At 41.5% G+C, this 16,185-nt stretch overlaps 1 protein-coding gene across 4 annotated transcripts; it reads right to left on the bottom strand.

Annotated features, from left to right (window-relative positions):
* Positions 1-6,721: 6,721 nt before the first annotated feature.
* LOC108695506 (oocyte zinc finger protein XlCOF6-like) lies at positions 6,722-15,942 on the bottom strand. Of its 4 annotated transcripts, XM_018224063.2 has the most exons (4): positions 15,783-15,942; positions 15,207-15,465; positions 13,741-13,851; positions 6,722-10,671 (listed from the first exon to the last, which is right to left on the bottom strand). In XM_018224063.2, the coding sequence occupies exons 2-4, from the start codon at positions 15,325-15,327 to the stop codon at positions 8,354-8,356; spliced, it is 2,550 nt and encodes an 849-aa protein (XP_018079552.1). In that variant the 5' UTR covers positions 15,328-15,465; positions 15,783-15,942; the 3' UTR covers positions 6,722-8,353. The 4 variants fall into 4 exon arrangements, with proteins under 4 accessions (XP_018079552.1, XP_041423209.1, XP_018079553.1 ...); XM_041567275.1 differs by lacking the exon at positions 15,783-15,942 and having other exon boundaries at positions 15,207-15,773; XM_018224064.2 differs by lacking the exons at positions 13,741-13,851; positions 15,207-15,465; positions 15,783-15,942 and adding an exon at positions 10,882-11,861.
* Positions 15,943-16,185: the final 243 nt, after the last annotated feature.

Below are 16,185 nucleotides of genomic sequence, written 5' to 3' on the forward strand. Positions count from 1 at the left end.
ATAAGGGCTGCGATTGGCCATTTGATAGTCCCTATATGGACTGGCAGCTACAGGAGGCCCTTTCAGGCAGTACAACTGGTTTTTATACAACCAAAATCTTCCTCCAAGCCTGGAATTCAAAATTAAACTCCAGCTTTGAGGCCACTGGAGCAATATCCAAGGGGTTGGTGAGGAACATGTCCACAAGTCACTGGTTGGGGATCACTGACATAGAGCCTGGCACATGAGTAGGGTTGCCACCTTTTTAAAAAAATAATTAACGGCTGCTGGGGGGTGGGGACACAAAGGGGTAGGCTGTGAGGTCAAAAGGGGTGCAAACAAGGGAAAGTTGTGCTCACCACTATTTTTTAAAACCATTAGGCGGGGGTGCAATGAGGCTGTGACCACAAAATACATATAGTCAACTACAAGAATCCTCTGCACTCAACCCATTATCAATATATTTAAGACAGAGACATTTTGTGCTACTGCTACTGAAAAATGCTTTGTCCATATATTGCAATATATTTAAGCTGAACAACAGTCACAGTCATCCCATATCTGGCCAGTCCTACACTTAATTTTCATCTGATTTATTAAGAATTCTATTGCTTCTATTGATTCTAATTCTATTCTAAGCAATTGAATTCTTAATGAATCAGATGAAAATTAAGTGTAGGACTGGCCAGATATGGGATGACTTTGACGTAGTTGTTCAGCTTAAATATATTGCAATATATGGACAAACAATCCCTGTGTTGTTTAAAGGGTAAGGCATTTTTCAGTAGCAGTAGCACAAAATGTCTCTGTCTTAAATATATTGATAATGGGTTGAGTGCAGAGGACTCTTGTGTTTGACGTCAAAAGGGGCGGGGCCACACCACGGACACCACAGCCGCTAGAAGAGGCAAAAGAAAAGGTAAGTTGCAGGGGATTGGGGGCAGGCCGAGGGCTCCTTTTAATCGTATTACAAATTTACCGGCAGCTACATTGCCAGTAAATTTGTAATACCGGCCCCGGCCTTGGCAGGTATTTTACCGGCAACCCTACACATGAGTATGTTGTTTCGCTGCTGTATAACTATAGCTCTGGTTTATTTACTCGCAGGGGCACCTGATTCATTTGTTCAGGTAAAACAGTGTGAAACATTCTAATCCCCAGATTACACGTCTCTGCTCTTCATGACCCTCCTTCTTTATCCCCTCATAACATCTCTGTATATTTTTATTATCATAGCGTTCATTGAGGGCAAAGCCCTGTACAGCTAAACAATAAATTAACAATAGGGCAAATTCACTAAACCACGAAGCGCCTAACGCTAGCATAGCGCTTTTTCGTTAATTCGCCGATTCACTAACAGACGCTGGCGTAAATTCGCTAGTGTTACTTCGCACCCTTACGCCTGGCGAATTTGCGCAACGGACGTAACTACGCAAATTCACTGACGCGCGAATTATTCTGAACGCTACCTTTTACGCCAGACTTCATTCGCCACCTCAGACCAGGCGAAGCGCAATAGAGTAGATAGGGATTGCTTCAAAAAAAGTTACAAATTCTTCTAAGTCCCAAAGAAACGCTGGTGTTCTTTCTTTTTTTATGGCTGATAGGCTGAAAAAGATTGAAATTTTTTTTGGGGCTCCCCTCCTTCCCCCCTACATTTCCTAACTCATGGCAACTTAACTATACAGTGGGCACATGTGTAGGGCAAAATAACATTTTATTTGCTGTTTTGAAGGTTTCCCAGGCTTGTGTAGTGTTGCTACATATTCCTCCATTGTAACTTCAATTTGGCGCCATATGCAAATTAACCATCGCTAGCGTAACTTCGCTTTGCTTGGCGAATTAACGCTAGTGCAACTTCGCAACCTTACGCTTCCCCTGAGCGCAACTTCGGATTTTAGTTAATTTGTGTAGCACTGGCGGAAATACGCCTGGCGAAGTGCGGCGAAGCGGACGCTGGCGCAATAACAAATCTTAGTGAATTTGCCCCAATGTGTCAATGCATTAATTAGTAACAATAAGTGCATTATTAGAAAACACCAAATTAACAAAACACACGCAGTCTTAACAAACATTCACTTATTCATTCTAGAAATAAACCTTTTATCTGTACTGAGTGTGGGAAATGTTTCCTTATAAAGAGCCGTCTGAAATCTCACCAGCTGACTCAGACTGGGATTAAAGGAGAACTAAACCCTAAAAATGAATGTGGCTAAAAATGTCCTATTTTCTATAGTGAACTTATTGCACGAGGCTAAAGTTTGAGCTTGTCAATAGCAGCAATGATCCAGGACTTCAAACTTGTCACAGGGGGTCACCATCTTGGAAAGTGTCTGTGACACTCACATGCTCAGTGGGCTCTGATTGGCTGTTGAGAAGCTAAGCTTAGGGCTCGTCACTAATTATCCAGCAGAAAATGACCTTCCCTGGCTGTAATATAAGCTGATGCTACAGGTTTGCTGATTATTCAATTCTGATGCTAATTGCACTGGTTTCTGTGCTGCCATGTAGTAATTATGTGTATTAATGACTAATCAGCCTTATATTGTGACATTTCTATTCTATGTGTACTGTATATTGTGAGTGGGTCCCTAAGCTCAGTAAGTGACGGGAGCACAGAGCATGTGAATCAGTGAATCAGCAGAAAAGAAGATGGGGAGCTACTGGGGCATCTTTGGAGACACAGATCTTTACTGCTAAAGGGCTGTGGTTGCCTTGGGCTGGTACAGAAGCACAAAACATCATGTACAACATTTGTAGCTACTTCTTTAGTTACGCTTTAATTCTTGTTTAAAGCTTCCCAGAGACTATTATCCACTGTTACTATAGGCACCATCTCTCCCTACTATACCTGCTATCCCACAGTCACACTCCCTTCCCAGAGACTATTATCCCACTGTTACTATAGGCACATCTCTCCCTACTATACCTGCTATCCCACAGTCACACTCCCTTCCCAGAGACTATTATCCACTGTTACTATAGGCACCATCTCTCCCTACTATACCTGCTATCCCACAGTCACACTCCCTTCCCAGACACTATTATCCACTGTTACTATAGGCACCATCTCTCCCTACTATACCTGCTATCCCACAGTCACACTCCCTTCCCAGACACTATTATCCACTGTTACTATAGGCACCATCTCTCCCTACTATACCTGTTATCCCACAGTCACACTCCCTTCCCAGAGACTATTATCCACTGTTACTATAGGCACCATCTCTCCCTACTATACCTGCTATCCCACAGTCACACTCCCTTCCCAGAGACTATTATCCACTGTTACTATAGACACCATCTCTCCCTACTATACCTGCTATCCCACAGTCACACTCCCTTCCCAGACACTATTATCCACTGTTACTATAGGCACCATCTCTCCCTACTATACCTGCTATCCCACAGTCACACTCCCTTCCCAGAGACTATTATCCACTGTTACTATAGACACCATCTCTCCCTACTATACCTGCTATCCCACAGTCACACTCCCTTCCCAGAGACTATTATCCATTGTTACTATAGACACCATCTCTCCCTACTATACCTGCTATCCCACAGTCACACTCCCTTCCCAGAGACTATTATCCACTGTTACTATAGACACCATCTCTCCCTACTATACCTGCTATCCCACAGTCACACTCCCTTCCCAGAGACTATTATCCATTGTTACTATAGACACCATCTCTCCCTACTATACCTGCTATCCCACAGTCACACTCCCTTCCCAGAGACTATTATCCACTGTTACTATAGACACCATCTCTCCCTACTATACCTGCTATCCCACAGTCACACTCCCTTCCCAGAGACTATTATCCACTGTTACTATAGACACCATCTGAGTGAGCCCACAAAAGATAAGGGGGTGTTGCAGGTAGGTGTTCCTATGCACATAGGGAAATTTTTCTGGTGGTGGGGCCCAGTGTGGTGATGTTATGCCCCTGGATACTTAGTTGTGTGGATTAATAAGCAGCTCCCAGCAGTCAGTGTTATAAGGCAAGTCCCTTAATTGTATAAATTGTAAAGAAAATGAATTAGTAGAGATCAATAGAGAATATAAAGAGCAGACTTACCCAGCAAGTAGGAAACAGTTGTGTCTGTGCTGCTTCCTTGTCTGCCGTCTGTTTTTGTTTCTGGGGGAGGTGCGGAACTTTATCAAATGTTCAGGACAAGTAAAGACCCTCCCTGAGATGCCGTAAAGGGGAAGCTTTTGTAAGACTTAAAAACTCTCCATGATTTTCAAAAGGAGTGTGTGTTGGTTTTCACAAATGTTTAGAATTGACCTTCGACCTAGGCACATTCCTAAGGTTTGCAGGATTAATAGTTTCATCTACACTCAAGTGAACCAATCAGAATAGACCATGTTACCATCTAACCAATGGCTTTTAAAAACATGTTAATTTGGAACTTTGTTGAAACAGTATAAATATAAATATCCTAAAAGTGTATTTGCATCAGCAATTCTTTTTTTTTATTGCTGGTCCACAATTGTGTGTGTAATAAGTCTTCTCTGGAGGAATTGTTCTTTAAAGGGATACTGTCATGGGAAAACATATTGTTTTCAAAACACATCAGTTAATAGTGCTGCTCCAGCAGAATTCTGCACTGAAATCCATTTCTCAAAAGAGCAAACTGATTTTTTTATATTCAATTTTGAAATCTGACATGGGGCTAGACATTTTGTCAATTTCCCAGATGCCCCAAGTCATGTGACTTGTGCCTGCACTTTAGGAGAGAAATGCTTTCTGGCAGGCTGCTGTTTTTCCTTCTCAATGTAACTGAATGTGTCTCAGTGGGACCTGGATTTTACTATTGAGTGTTGTTCTTAGATCTACCAGGCAGCTGTTATCTTGTGTTAGGGAGCTGCTATCTGGTTACCTTCCCATTGTTCTTTTGTTTGGCTGCTGGGGGGAAAAAGGAGGGGGTGATATCAGTCCAACTTGCAGTACAGCAGTAAAGAGTGACTGAAGTTTATCAGAGCACAAGTCACATGACTTGGGGCAGCTGGGAAATTGACAATATGTCTAGCCCCATGTCAGATTTCAAAATTGAATATAAAAAAATCTGTTTGCTCTTTTGAGAAATGGATTTCAGTGCAGAATTCTGCTGGAGCAGCACTATTAACTGATTCATTTTGAAAAAATGTTTTTTCCCATGACAGTATCCCTTTAAGAGAGTGATGTTTCTTTAAAGGAGAAGGAAAGGCTAAAACTAAGTAATCCTTATAAGAAAGGCCTATATAAATACACCAGTAAATCCTCAAAGTAATGCTCAGGGTCGGACTGGCCTGCTGGTGGCCCTGGAAAAAACCCAGTGGGCCCCTAGTCCCTTCTTTTAGTTACTTTTGGAGGCGCCATAAAATAATTAAATTTTAAATGTTCTCTGTGTCACTGTTATTGGGGTGGGGATAAGCAGAACAGCAATTCCTAGTTTTTTTAACCTCTTAGGGGGTAGTACACCTTTCAGTTAACTTTTATGAATGGACAATTCTTAGCAGTGTTTCAGTTGGTCTTCATTTTTTTTATGTTGTATAGTTTTCAAATGGTTTGCCTTCTTCTGACTCAAACCAATCCCTGGTTGCTAAGTTAATTTGGACCATAGAAACCTGAAACCAGACTATTGCTGAAATTCCAAACTGGTGAGTTGAACAAAATACTAATTAAATAAGTAAATTATAAAAAAACACACATAACGAATGACCAATTGCAAATTGACTTAAAATATCACACTCTGGGTCATACTGTTCTTCTGTCATGATTTTTAAGGTGTAATTTGTAAATTTCATTATTTACACTGCAAATAATCCACTCTACCATGTAAAATGTAATTCTAACCCAACAAGTGAATATTTCTTAGTTGTGATACACGGAACAGTATTACCATATGTGAACTTACTTAAAAGGTTGAACTTGATGGACGTGTGTCTTTTTCCAACCTCACTTACTATGTTACCCAGGAAGTTATATTTATGGGTATTTCTTATGGTCTATTGTAAGTTCTGTGTGAATCTGAAATGGTACATGAAGGGTTACATTTGAATTTTTGATAGCGGGGTCCTCACATGAATGGTGAGAAACGGAGTTTTTTTTAGAAATTGGAATTGTAACATTCAAGTGCCTAACCTAATATCACTTTTTTTAATAGTCTTGTACTTTTGAAAAGTAAAGTGTCCCATCTGATCCAAGTGGAGTACTCACAGGCGTCTAAGCAAGAGCAGAAATAGAAGAGGGTTAAAGGATAAGTAAACCTTAAAAATAAGTGAATGTTAAATTGATGACCATTGCAGAGGTCACAGTACTCAGAGGGGGGGCTTGAAAAAATACAATTGTTTCCCCATCTAGAGTGTGGATTCCTCTGAAGCCTGCAGCTTCAGAGGGATTATTTTTTTTTAGCAATAGGTGCCCTTTAAATGCAGTTTGTACATATGTACAGTACTATAAGCATCCACTTCCTTATTAATAACATTGGGATTATTTTTACCAGCCAGGCCAGTAAAATACCAGCCACTATATGGATCAGTCCCGGCTGGGAGAGCCACGTGGATGTCCGTCGCTTATGGTAAATCGGGACATTTACACCCCTGTTATGTGTATTTACAAAAATCCACTATGGAGAGTTTTTGAGTGTTGTAGTCCAGCAGTCGCCGAGTTGCAGATGGGACCTTTATTTTTTAATAATAATATATAACAATACATAAGTGATTAAGCAGGCAATCCAAATACAGGCAAAATAAAGTCAAATATATACTGTTTTATTGAATTCAACACAAACTCAACAAGAAAATCTACTCCCCAGTGAAGATTTGGTAAATACATTCTTTTACTCTCAGGACCATGATCCTAATGGCAGCAACCTTTCTGGGGTTCAGATCTAGTTCAGTGTACCTCTAATAAACACTTTGTGGATTTGCAAATTTAGATACACTTTCCTCAAACATCTAGTTTCCCAATATACGTCACAACATTGCCTCCAAAACCCTTCTGTGATAATTTGGAGACTAGGAGTCCAGAAAAGCACAGTACAGTGTCACCACCTAATAAGCAATAAGAGGGATATATCTCAGGGGGTCCTACGAGAAAATAAAATTCACAGATCTGCAGCAATGATAGATTTTATAGAGGTAGGAAAATGCAACAAATATACAATGAAACACAATGGTAACACTTGGGTGTCTACATGAAATACACTGACTTTGGTCCTTGGAATACAATGCAGTTTATATTATTGCAGTTCCTTAATATGTCCCTTCCCAAGAGCTCTCTAGGTGGTCATATCCTCCTCCAAGAATCTTTCCTTGGCACTGGGAGCTGCTTCCATGTAACAAGTACAAGAAGAAGACCTCTCTTCATGCAGGAGCCACAAACTAGTACTTCTACTGATGTCCTCCCCTTGGTGGGTCACTCATTGGGTGTCAGGCATGTTCCTCACCTCCCAGCGAATAGGATCCCCAGCTTGTAACTGGGCTGGATGATGTCACAAGCAGAGGACACAAATGCACAGAAGCTTATTGGCCTGAAAGGAATGCATCCTTGGACCCCTACATAGTTCTTCATATCTACAGAAACCTCATACTAGTCCAATCCTAAATCCATCCAGACAAATATAAAAATAAAATTAAGGAGAAAAATGTTTTTTCAGTCTTTAAAAGTTATGAATTTCATCAATCACATTAGTGAAACATCTAGTGGCTGCAATAAGATGCATGTGTTTTATCGGTTTACAAATATCTTTCTTATCGAGTTGTTATTCTGCATCATTTGGGGTTGTTTGACTGTGTTACTAGATTTCATACATCTGTGTTCTTCTGGAAGGTAGAAATAAGGTTTGAGTTGGTCGCAGACATCATAAGGGTCTCCTAAGCTTCTGCTTTAATGTGGCTTCTAAACGATAGGTGGGTAAGACAGTTGCCCTAGACCCCATCAGTAACCTATGTCCTTCAATTGAGTACAAGTATGGGATCTGTTATACAGAATGCTCTGGACCTGGGGGTTTCTGTATAAGGAGTCTTTCTGTAATTTAGATCTTCATGTCTACTAAAAACATCATGTAAACATAAAATAAAGCCAATAGGCTGGTTTTGCTTCCAATAAGGATTAATTATATCTTAGTTGGGATCAAGTTCAAGCGACTGTTTTATTATTACACAGAAAAATCATTTTTAAAAATTTTGATTATTTGGATAACATGGGGTCTATGGGAGACGGCCTTTTCCGTAATTTGGAACTTTCTGGATAATGGATCCCATGTTATTCATTGGTTAATTGCAATCCCTTCGCAGTAGCACACAGGTAGCATGGAGACCAATGTAGGCTCATTACACTTTGGAGTGAAGGTTGTGTTAGTAGGGGATTCCTGTATCGGTTCATTCATCCAAATTGTTGTCCTTGTTGTGAATGTGCTGATGTCTATTAAGGTCGCTCTTAAACAAAAACTTTTTCCGACACACGGTACAGCTGAATGGTTTTCTTCTATTATGGGTCAGCTCATGAATCTGGAGAAGATCCTTCCGGGAGAAGCTTTCCTCGCACTCGTTGCATTTATATGGTTTTTCCCCCGTGTGAAGCCGCTGATGAATCTTGAGGGAATCTTTACGGGAGAAGCTTTTCCCACACTCCTCGCACTTAAACTTGTTTTCCCCAGTGTGAGTCCGCCGGTGAGTGTACAGATTCGCCTTCTGCGTGAAGCTCTTGCCGCACTTCTCGCAGGTAAATGGCTTCTCCCCAGTGTGCGTCACTTTATGGACCTGGAGGTTTCCGCCTGTATTGAAAACTTTCCCACACTCGTCACATTTAAACGGCGTCTCTCCGGTGTGAGTCCGGAGATGAACCCTGAGCTGTTGTCTAGACCTAAAGCTTTTGCCACACTCAGTACAGACACGAGGCTTCTCCCCTGTGTGAGTGACCTGATGCTTTCGGAGTCCATCCTTGCCTTTGAACTGTTTCCCGCATTCGGCGCATGCAAACGGTTTCTCCGTACTGTGTACCAGCTTGTGTTCATTTAGGTTTTTCTGCAAGAGGAATCTTTTACCGCACTCTTTACATGCAAAATGTTTCTCCCCTGTGTGAGAGAGAAGGTGATTTTGCAGGGCGTCCTTGCTCTTGTAGCCCTGCCCACACTCCGGACACACAAACGGCTTCTCTCCAGTGTGACTCAACTGGTGGTTTTTGAAAACTCGCTTTTGAAGGAACTGTTTTCCACACTCGGTACATTCAAAGGGCTTTATCCCAGCATGCATTAGCTTGTGAGTCTCAAAATAGGTCTTATGGGAAAAAGATTTGCCACACTCGGTGCAGGTAAAGGGCTTGAGCCCAGTGTGTATCTGCATGTGGTTTTCAAGGCGTCTCTCTGATAGGAAGGTTTTGCCGCACTCCGTACAAGGAATTCCTGCCTCTCCTGTGTGAGTCTGAAGATGAGCGACCAGGCCCCTCTTATCCTTGTAGCCCATTCCACACTCAGTACAGACATAGGGCGTCTCCCCAGTGTGGACCAACTGGTGTTTATTGAGGGTAAATTTACGGCTAAACCGCCTGCCGCACGTGGCACATTCAAACGGCTTCTCGCCGGTGTGAATTAACTGGTGCTGAATGAGTCTGTACTTGCGACTGAATTGCCTCCCGCACTCCGAGCATTCAAATGATTTAATCCCGGTGTGGGTGAGCAGATGCGTTCTGAAATGGGAGTTTTGCCGGAAACATTTCCCGCACTCTTTGCACTCGAACGGTTTCTCGCCGGTGTGAACACTTTGGTGGATTTGAAGACTTAACTTTAATCGAAAGGATTTCTGACACTCGGAGCAGGAAAACGGCTTCTCCCCAGTGTGGAACAACAGGTGCGACTGGAGGGTCATTTTTAACCGAAATCGTTTTCCACATTCAGAACAAGCAAATGGTTTCTCCCCGGTGTGAATTCGACAGTGGGACTTAAATACTCCAGACTGGGCAAAGCTCTTTCCGCATTCATTACAAGTATATGGTTTCACCCCAGTGTGGGTTCTTTGGTGAATCTGAAGATGGGCCTTGAATCGGAAGCATTTGCTGCACTCAGAACAGGCAAAAGGTTTAAGGTTGCTGTGAATTTTCATGTGTTGATTCAGAGATGATTTGCTCTTCAGTTGTTTCCCACACGTAGAACAGACGTACGGTTTGTGCTTGCGGTGGATTTGCTGATGTTGATGAAGGTCTCTGTTGTACAGAAAGTTTTCATTACACTGAGTGCAGGTGAATGGTTTCTCCCCAGTATGAAGCCACCGGTGAGATTGGAGGATGATTCGGTGTGAGAAGCGTTTCCCACAAACATCACAGACAAATGGCCTCCCGGTGTGAATACGTTTGTGGGAGAGAAGTTCCTCGTTGCTACAGAATCGTCTCTCACACTTTGTACAAACTAAAGGTTTGATGAGGCTCTGGGCGCTAGAGATCAAACTTCTTTTTTTGCTTTGTGCAGACAATTTATGGCTTTCAGGGATTAATGAGGAAATTGCAGTTTCTTTAGCTTTTATCGGTAAAGTCTTCTTCATATCATTGTCCATTTTAGCTTCTCTTTGTTTGTAATTCTTCAGATTCATTTGCTCTTCGGCCAACCTGTTACTTTTATTCTCTTTTGCCTTTTCTGTTCCATAGGGAATAAGTCTAAATCCAGTAACACCAGCGTTGCTCCTGTTCTCCCAATGAGGCCAAGTTTCTAATAAAATAAAAAAACATTTGTTTAGTTTTGATTCTAGGTGAAACTATTATGAACACTGTTATGTAAAAGGTTCATTTAGGGCAGTAAAGACAATTTTTTAGATGTAATAGTCCAAAGTGGACAGTGAATAATTAATAAAAAGATCAGATACAATTACAAATAACATACAAGGCATAAAAAGGGATAAAAATACAGAAACCTACATACATCACCTACAGAAGGATCTTCTATGAGTCCTGTTCCGGAGGAACGGAATTAATAATGATAAATACCTCCCAACCTCCGATCCCCAAAGGTATATATCTCTCCCAGTTATCTGGACCCTTAATATCCAGGTTGGGAAGAGATGGGTCACACCCCCATCCAATGAGAAAGGTAAAGGCGGGTCACCAATTTACAACTTGCTATTCTGGAGACATAGATCTTTCAACCAGCCTAAACTATTTGTGGGTGTATAACAAAATTATGAAATTATCAATATCAAGTAGAAAATTGAATTCTCTTTCCATAGAGACCAAACACCCCAGGACTAACATATATTATTCTGGCCTTATCAGAATATCAGGTAATACTGGGAGGGTTTCTGTTTTTATTGTAATACTGGGAGGGATCATAATAATGTGGGAGTGTTGGGGCTCCTTGAGAAGTTCTAGCTATAAGGTAAGTAATGGGTGCAATGGTTTCTATCTCTATTAGAGGATATTTAAGTTATGAGCATAAAACAATATTACCTTTAAATCTGCCCTGAGACAGACCACCCCACTTTAACACAGGTATGATAATTGTGTTTTCAGTCCCCAGCCAGACAGTCTGTCCTTATGTCATTTAGTGGCTGTTTGTGAATGACCCCCTACTGTGAGGTCTCCTCTGAATGTGGATTCTAGAAGAAGACTTATTGAATTGGGAAGCCTAACCCTTTCTATGCTTGAACTTGCTGTTGCATCATAACAAACACATAATAAGACAAAGACACAAACAAATAAAGACAACCTTCAGTTATTATTATAGTAAACAGCTGGCCCTCGGGGAGATCTCTTGTTTTATAGGGTTTCAAAGGGTAACATTACCAAGACAAAACACTATGACAGTTATCATGGTCACATGTAGATGATATTCAAAATACCTCACAGTATAGTTTCTGTGTCATTAACCTTATGATCCCCTTTCAACTCAATTCCAATTCCTGCTTCATTGTCTTTGTTCCCCCCCCCCCCAGACCCCTTAGGGCAGAGACACACGGGCAGATTCAGGGAGATTAGTCACCCAGCGACAAATCTCTTCTTTTTGGGGGCAACTAATCTCCTGTACTGCCTTCCCGCTGGCTAGAATCTAAATTGACGGTGGGATGGCACTCGGAGCGCTTCGTTTTCCGTAGTCGCCCAAAGTTGCCTCACGAGGAAACTTCAGGCAACTTCGGAAAACAAAGCGCTCCGAGTGTCATCCTGCAGGCGATTTTTACATTCTAGCCAGGGCGAAGGCAGTTCGGGAGATTAGTTGCCCCGAAGAAGAGGAGATTTGTTGCCCCGAAGAAGAGGAGATTTGTCGTCGGGCAACTAATCTCCCCGAATTTGCCCATGTGTCTCTGCCCTTATCCTAATATTCCATATCTCTGACCCATCTCTCTACTTCTCACCCAGCATCACAATTTCTCTACTCAGTCCTGCATTTGAACATTCCAAGCCCTACAAAGTGCTGGGGCAATCCCAATAGGTTTGTGCGTTTTGCGAAAGAATGTGTGCATGAAAAAAGACAATCATGCAAGAAGGACACATGCACATTAGGATGGAGATGTTGGCCAGAGCACTGAGACGGGACCAGACTAGGGGGGCAGAAGGCAGAGAAGATGCGTGCCTGGTGCCCCCTGCAGCTTTGCGCCTGTGACTACTCTGCCGACCCCTAGTTCCAGCCCTGAACTGACTTCAGTTAAAAGAAAGCCCAATGACCCAGTGTATTTGGCAGCTGGCGTGACTGCTTCTTTGCAATTCATGAAATTTCCATCAACATTTTTATACAATTTTAGCCTTTTTGGAGTTAAAGGGGAACCATTAGTAATTATTAATAAATAATTCTTGAAATGAACCATCACAACATGTTATTAAAATTCCTAAATATAATGTATTAAAAGATTTATACCGTTTTTTGAAAGGTTATGAAAGTATGAACACATTTCTGTGGTTTTTATGTGTTATTACAGTTTGGCTAATGAATTGCTTGTAAGTCACAGTTCTTCCAAGAGACCTGCTTAACTTAAATTGTTACAATTGTTTCTTTGCTTATCTTAAATTGTTACAAAGGTATCCAAGTGCACCTGCCATGTATTCTAGGCTCTCTGCCAAAAGCCAATTAAGTTTTAGAAACATTGTATCTTTTTCTGGCTGTTCAGTGCAGGAGATCAAAGAGAAAGTCGGGACATTTCAGTACAAATTCAGGTTGAGCTGTCAAAATCGGGGCTGTCCCGCGAAAAATGGGACAGTTGGGAGATATGCACAACATCAATAAATACATTACTGAATAACGCATCCGACAACTTGAAATAGTCTTTTATAGTCTCCAGTAGGATCAGTTGCAATCACAGTTGTTACACCTGTATGTTATGGGTTAGTCAGTCTGTAAATGTAGCTAGTTAGTTCCCCAAAGGCCACACTAGGACATAGAAGGACCATCTGTTTTTAGTAGGAATTTGGTGATAACTTTCTTGTGTTGAATTCATTGCCATAAACTTTGTAATATTGATCTTATCAGTAAATGGCCCTTGGGTAGAGACAGAAACGAAACCATCAGTCCTGAGCCCAAATGTACTTGCTACTGTGTTTCCTACAACTGGTACCAATCCTACAGCAGAAGGGTTAAAAAACATTAAGGAATGAAGTATCTGTCACAATAAGGCCCATATGGGAACAGCACAGTTACCTCTCAGTCATTATTCAGATGCACAAGCTAAGGGTTGCCAGAAACACACAATAAACATGACTCTTGTAATGTACTAACTGAGGGGAATAATATGGTATAAATAAAGAACAGTGGTTATACAATAAGTTATATAGAGATATATTTCATGATACTCACTGATTTGCAGCTCAGTGCATTTCCCCTGTCTTTCATCCTGAATAGCATTTATTTTGGGCTGATGTTCTGCTGGATTTGTGTTTATCCTTTCTAATGTGACCACTGGAAAACCTGCAACAACAAAAACAGACAGAAATTCATTCATTATTGACGGTTTGGCCACTGTATGAATCTGCAGAGCTCAGTTTTGGGGGTCACTGTATTTACTTACTTAGCGGTAGGTTTGTTGGGGGAACTACATGGTTTTTGTTGCACAAATGGGCCTGCCCTATAAATCCTGGGTAAACAAGGGCCAGTCATAAATATAGATTCAAGGGATACTGTCATGGGAAAAAAACATTTTTTTCAAAATGAATCAGTTAATAGTGCTGTTCCAGCAGAATTCTGCACTGAAATCCATTTCTCAAAAGAGCAAACAGAATTTTTTACATTTAATTTTGAAATCTGACATTTTGTCAATTTCCCAGCTGCCCCAAGTCATGTGACTTGTGCTCTGATAAACTTCAATCACTCTTTACTGCTGTACTGCAAATTGGTGTGATATCACCTCCTCCCCCCCCCCCTCAGCAGCCTAACAACAGAACAATGGGAAGGTAACCAGATAACAGCTCCCTAACACAAGATAACAGCTGCCTGGTAGATCTAAGAACAACACTCAATAGTAAAATCCAGGTCTCACTGAGACACATTCAGTTACATTGAGAAGGAAAAACAGCAGCCTGCCAGAAAGCATTTCTCTCCTAAAGTGCAGGCACAAGTCACATGACCAGGGGCAGCTGGGAAATTGACAATATGTCTAGCCCCATGTCAGATTTCAAAATTGAATATAAAAAAATATGTTTGCTCTTTTGAGAAATGGATTTCAGTGCAGAATTCTGCTGGAGCAGCACTATTAACTGATGCGGTTTGAAAAAAACATGTTTTCCAGTGACAGGATCCCTTTAAGTATATTGGAGATAGATTTAAAGAAAGTAAAAATGGGATTTTATAATTTTTTTGCCTTTTGCCAGGGAGGAATATTGAATGGCACAGTGAGAGAGGTGGGGAGGGAAGCATGAGGAATAGTGGAGAGGGGGGTACAAATTCAACAGAGTCAATATTGTTGCAGAGTGTAATGTTACACGGGGGGGGGGGAAGTACAAAATAACTACAAACACATGCGCATATTCACTGCCTCAGGCACAACAAACTCATTGGAAATGCGCCAAACGAGCTATGGAGTGTGTTGGTGAGGCCACGAATCCCCCTGAAATACATGTTAATAATAATAATAATAATAATAATATTATTTGATGTACAAGAGCGGCTGAGCTGGATTCCAGGACACATGAGCCCGGAATTGGGCAGTAACTTTAGAATCAAACAAACTGGTGGAACAAAGTGGCGCTTGTGTGGCCTCTTATATTTAAAGCACTTTGTTACTCTTCATATCAAACGTTTTCACCCGTTTGCCCCTCTTTACTCACATAGTAACTGGGGATCCATGATGTCACTAGAGATCCGTATCCGCTCTCTGTGCTCCATTTCTTCATCCAGTCCATCCAGATAAGGAGACAAAGAATCAATGTGGTTGCTCAGCATTTCCATCCAACATCCAGTTCTTCACAGTCCAACCAACGTCAGGCACAAGATTAGGAACTTCTTCTCATATGAACTTCTCCTAATTTCTGCTACGGCTCAATTGTGAGTGAAGGTCTCACGGTGCATCATGGGATTGTTTGCTTGCTGGAAATGCCAATAGTAGCAGAATATAAGAAGACAAGACAGACGTTTGAGGGATATGATTGCAGCACTAATTCCAGCCCTTCTCATGTTGCTCCACGGAACCTTAGTGGAGTTGTAGTTTAAAAGGGGCCCATGTCCCACTCACTCACTGCAGGGTTCCCCCCATAGACTTTAGCTCAGTGTCCCCCTATCACTGGCTGCTGCTTCCAAAAAAGAAGAGATTGTGATTAACCCCCTAAATCCCACAGTTCTCTCCCCCACACACAGAGTAGAAGCTGAGCCTATGGGGACAGTGTGAGGAATAAGGAGACACTTACCCGGCAGCCATGAGATGAGAATAGAGCGGAGGGAAGAAACACAATTCCCACACTCTGAGCAGCAACTGCTGGATCCCAAATTTAATTGGGGAGGAACTGAAGTCATGGGGAGGGGGAACAACTGCTGTTTCCTGTCTTCTAACAAAACACAAGTCCCAACATTCCAGTGCGAGACGCCCCCATGTTTATAGTCATTGTCACAAAGGAAAGCGATTGGTTATCATTAAAGGGATTCTGCCACAGGAAATGGTTTTTTTTCTTCCCCAAAAAGCATCTGTTAAATGTTCACCTTCCAAACACTTTTTTCAGTTCACTTGTTTTCAGATTGTTCCTCAGAAATAAAGACTTTTTTTTCAATTACTTTCCATTTTCTTTTTTTTTTTTACTGTTTTTCCAAAAGTTC

Source organism: Xenopus laevis, chromosome 6S (genome assembly GCF_017654675.1).
Source record: "Xenopus laevis strain J_2021 chromosome 6S, Xenopus_laevis_v10.1, whole genome shotgun sequence".
Classification (NCBI taxonomy): domain Eukaryota; kingdom Metazoa; phylum Chordata; class Amphibia; order Anura; family Pipidae; genus Xenopus; species Xenopus laevis.

Excerpts from the sequence above, each read along its gene's own strand:
- LOC108695506 (XM_018224063.2), bottom strand. The coding sequence starts at position 15,327 with ATGGAAATGCTGAGCAACCACATTGATTCTTTGTCTCCTTATCTGGAT. Across the intron at positions 13,852-15,206 it reads CATGGATCCCCAGTTACTAT|GTTTTCCAGTGGTCACATTA; the intron begins GTGAGTAAAGAG and ends TTGTTGTTGCAG. Across the intron at positions 10,672-13,740 it reads ATGCACTGAGCTGCAAATCA|AAACTTGGCCTCATTGGGAG; the intron begins GTGAGTATCATG and ends TTATTTTATTAG.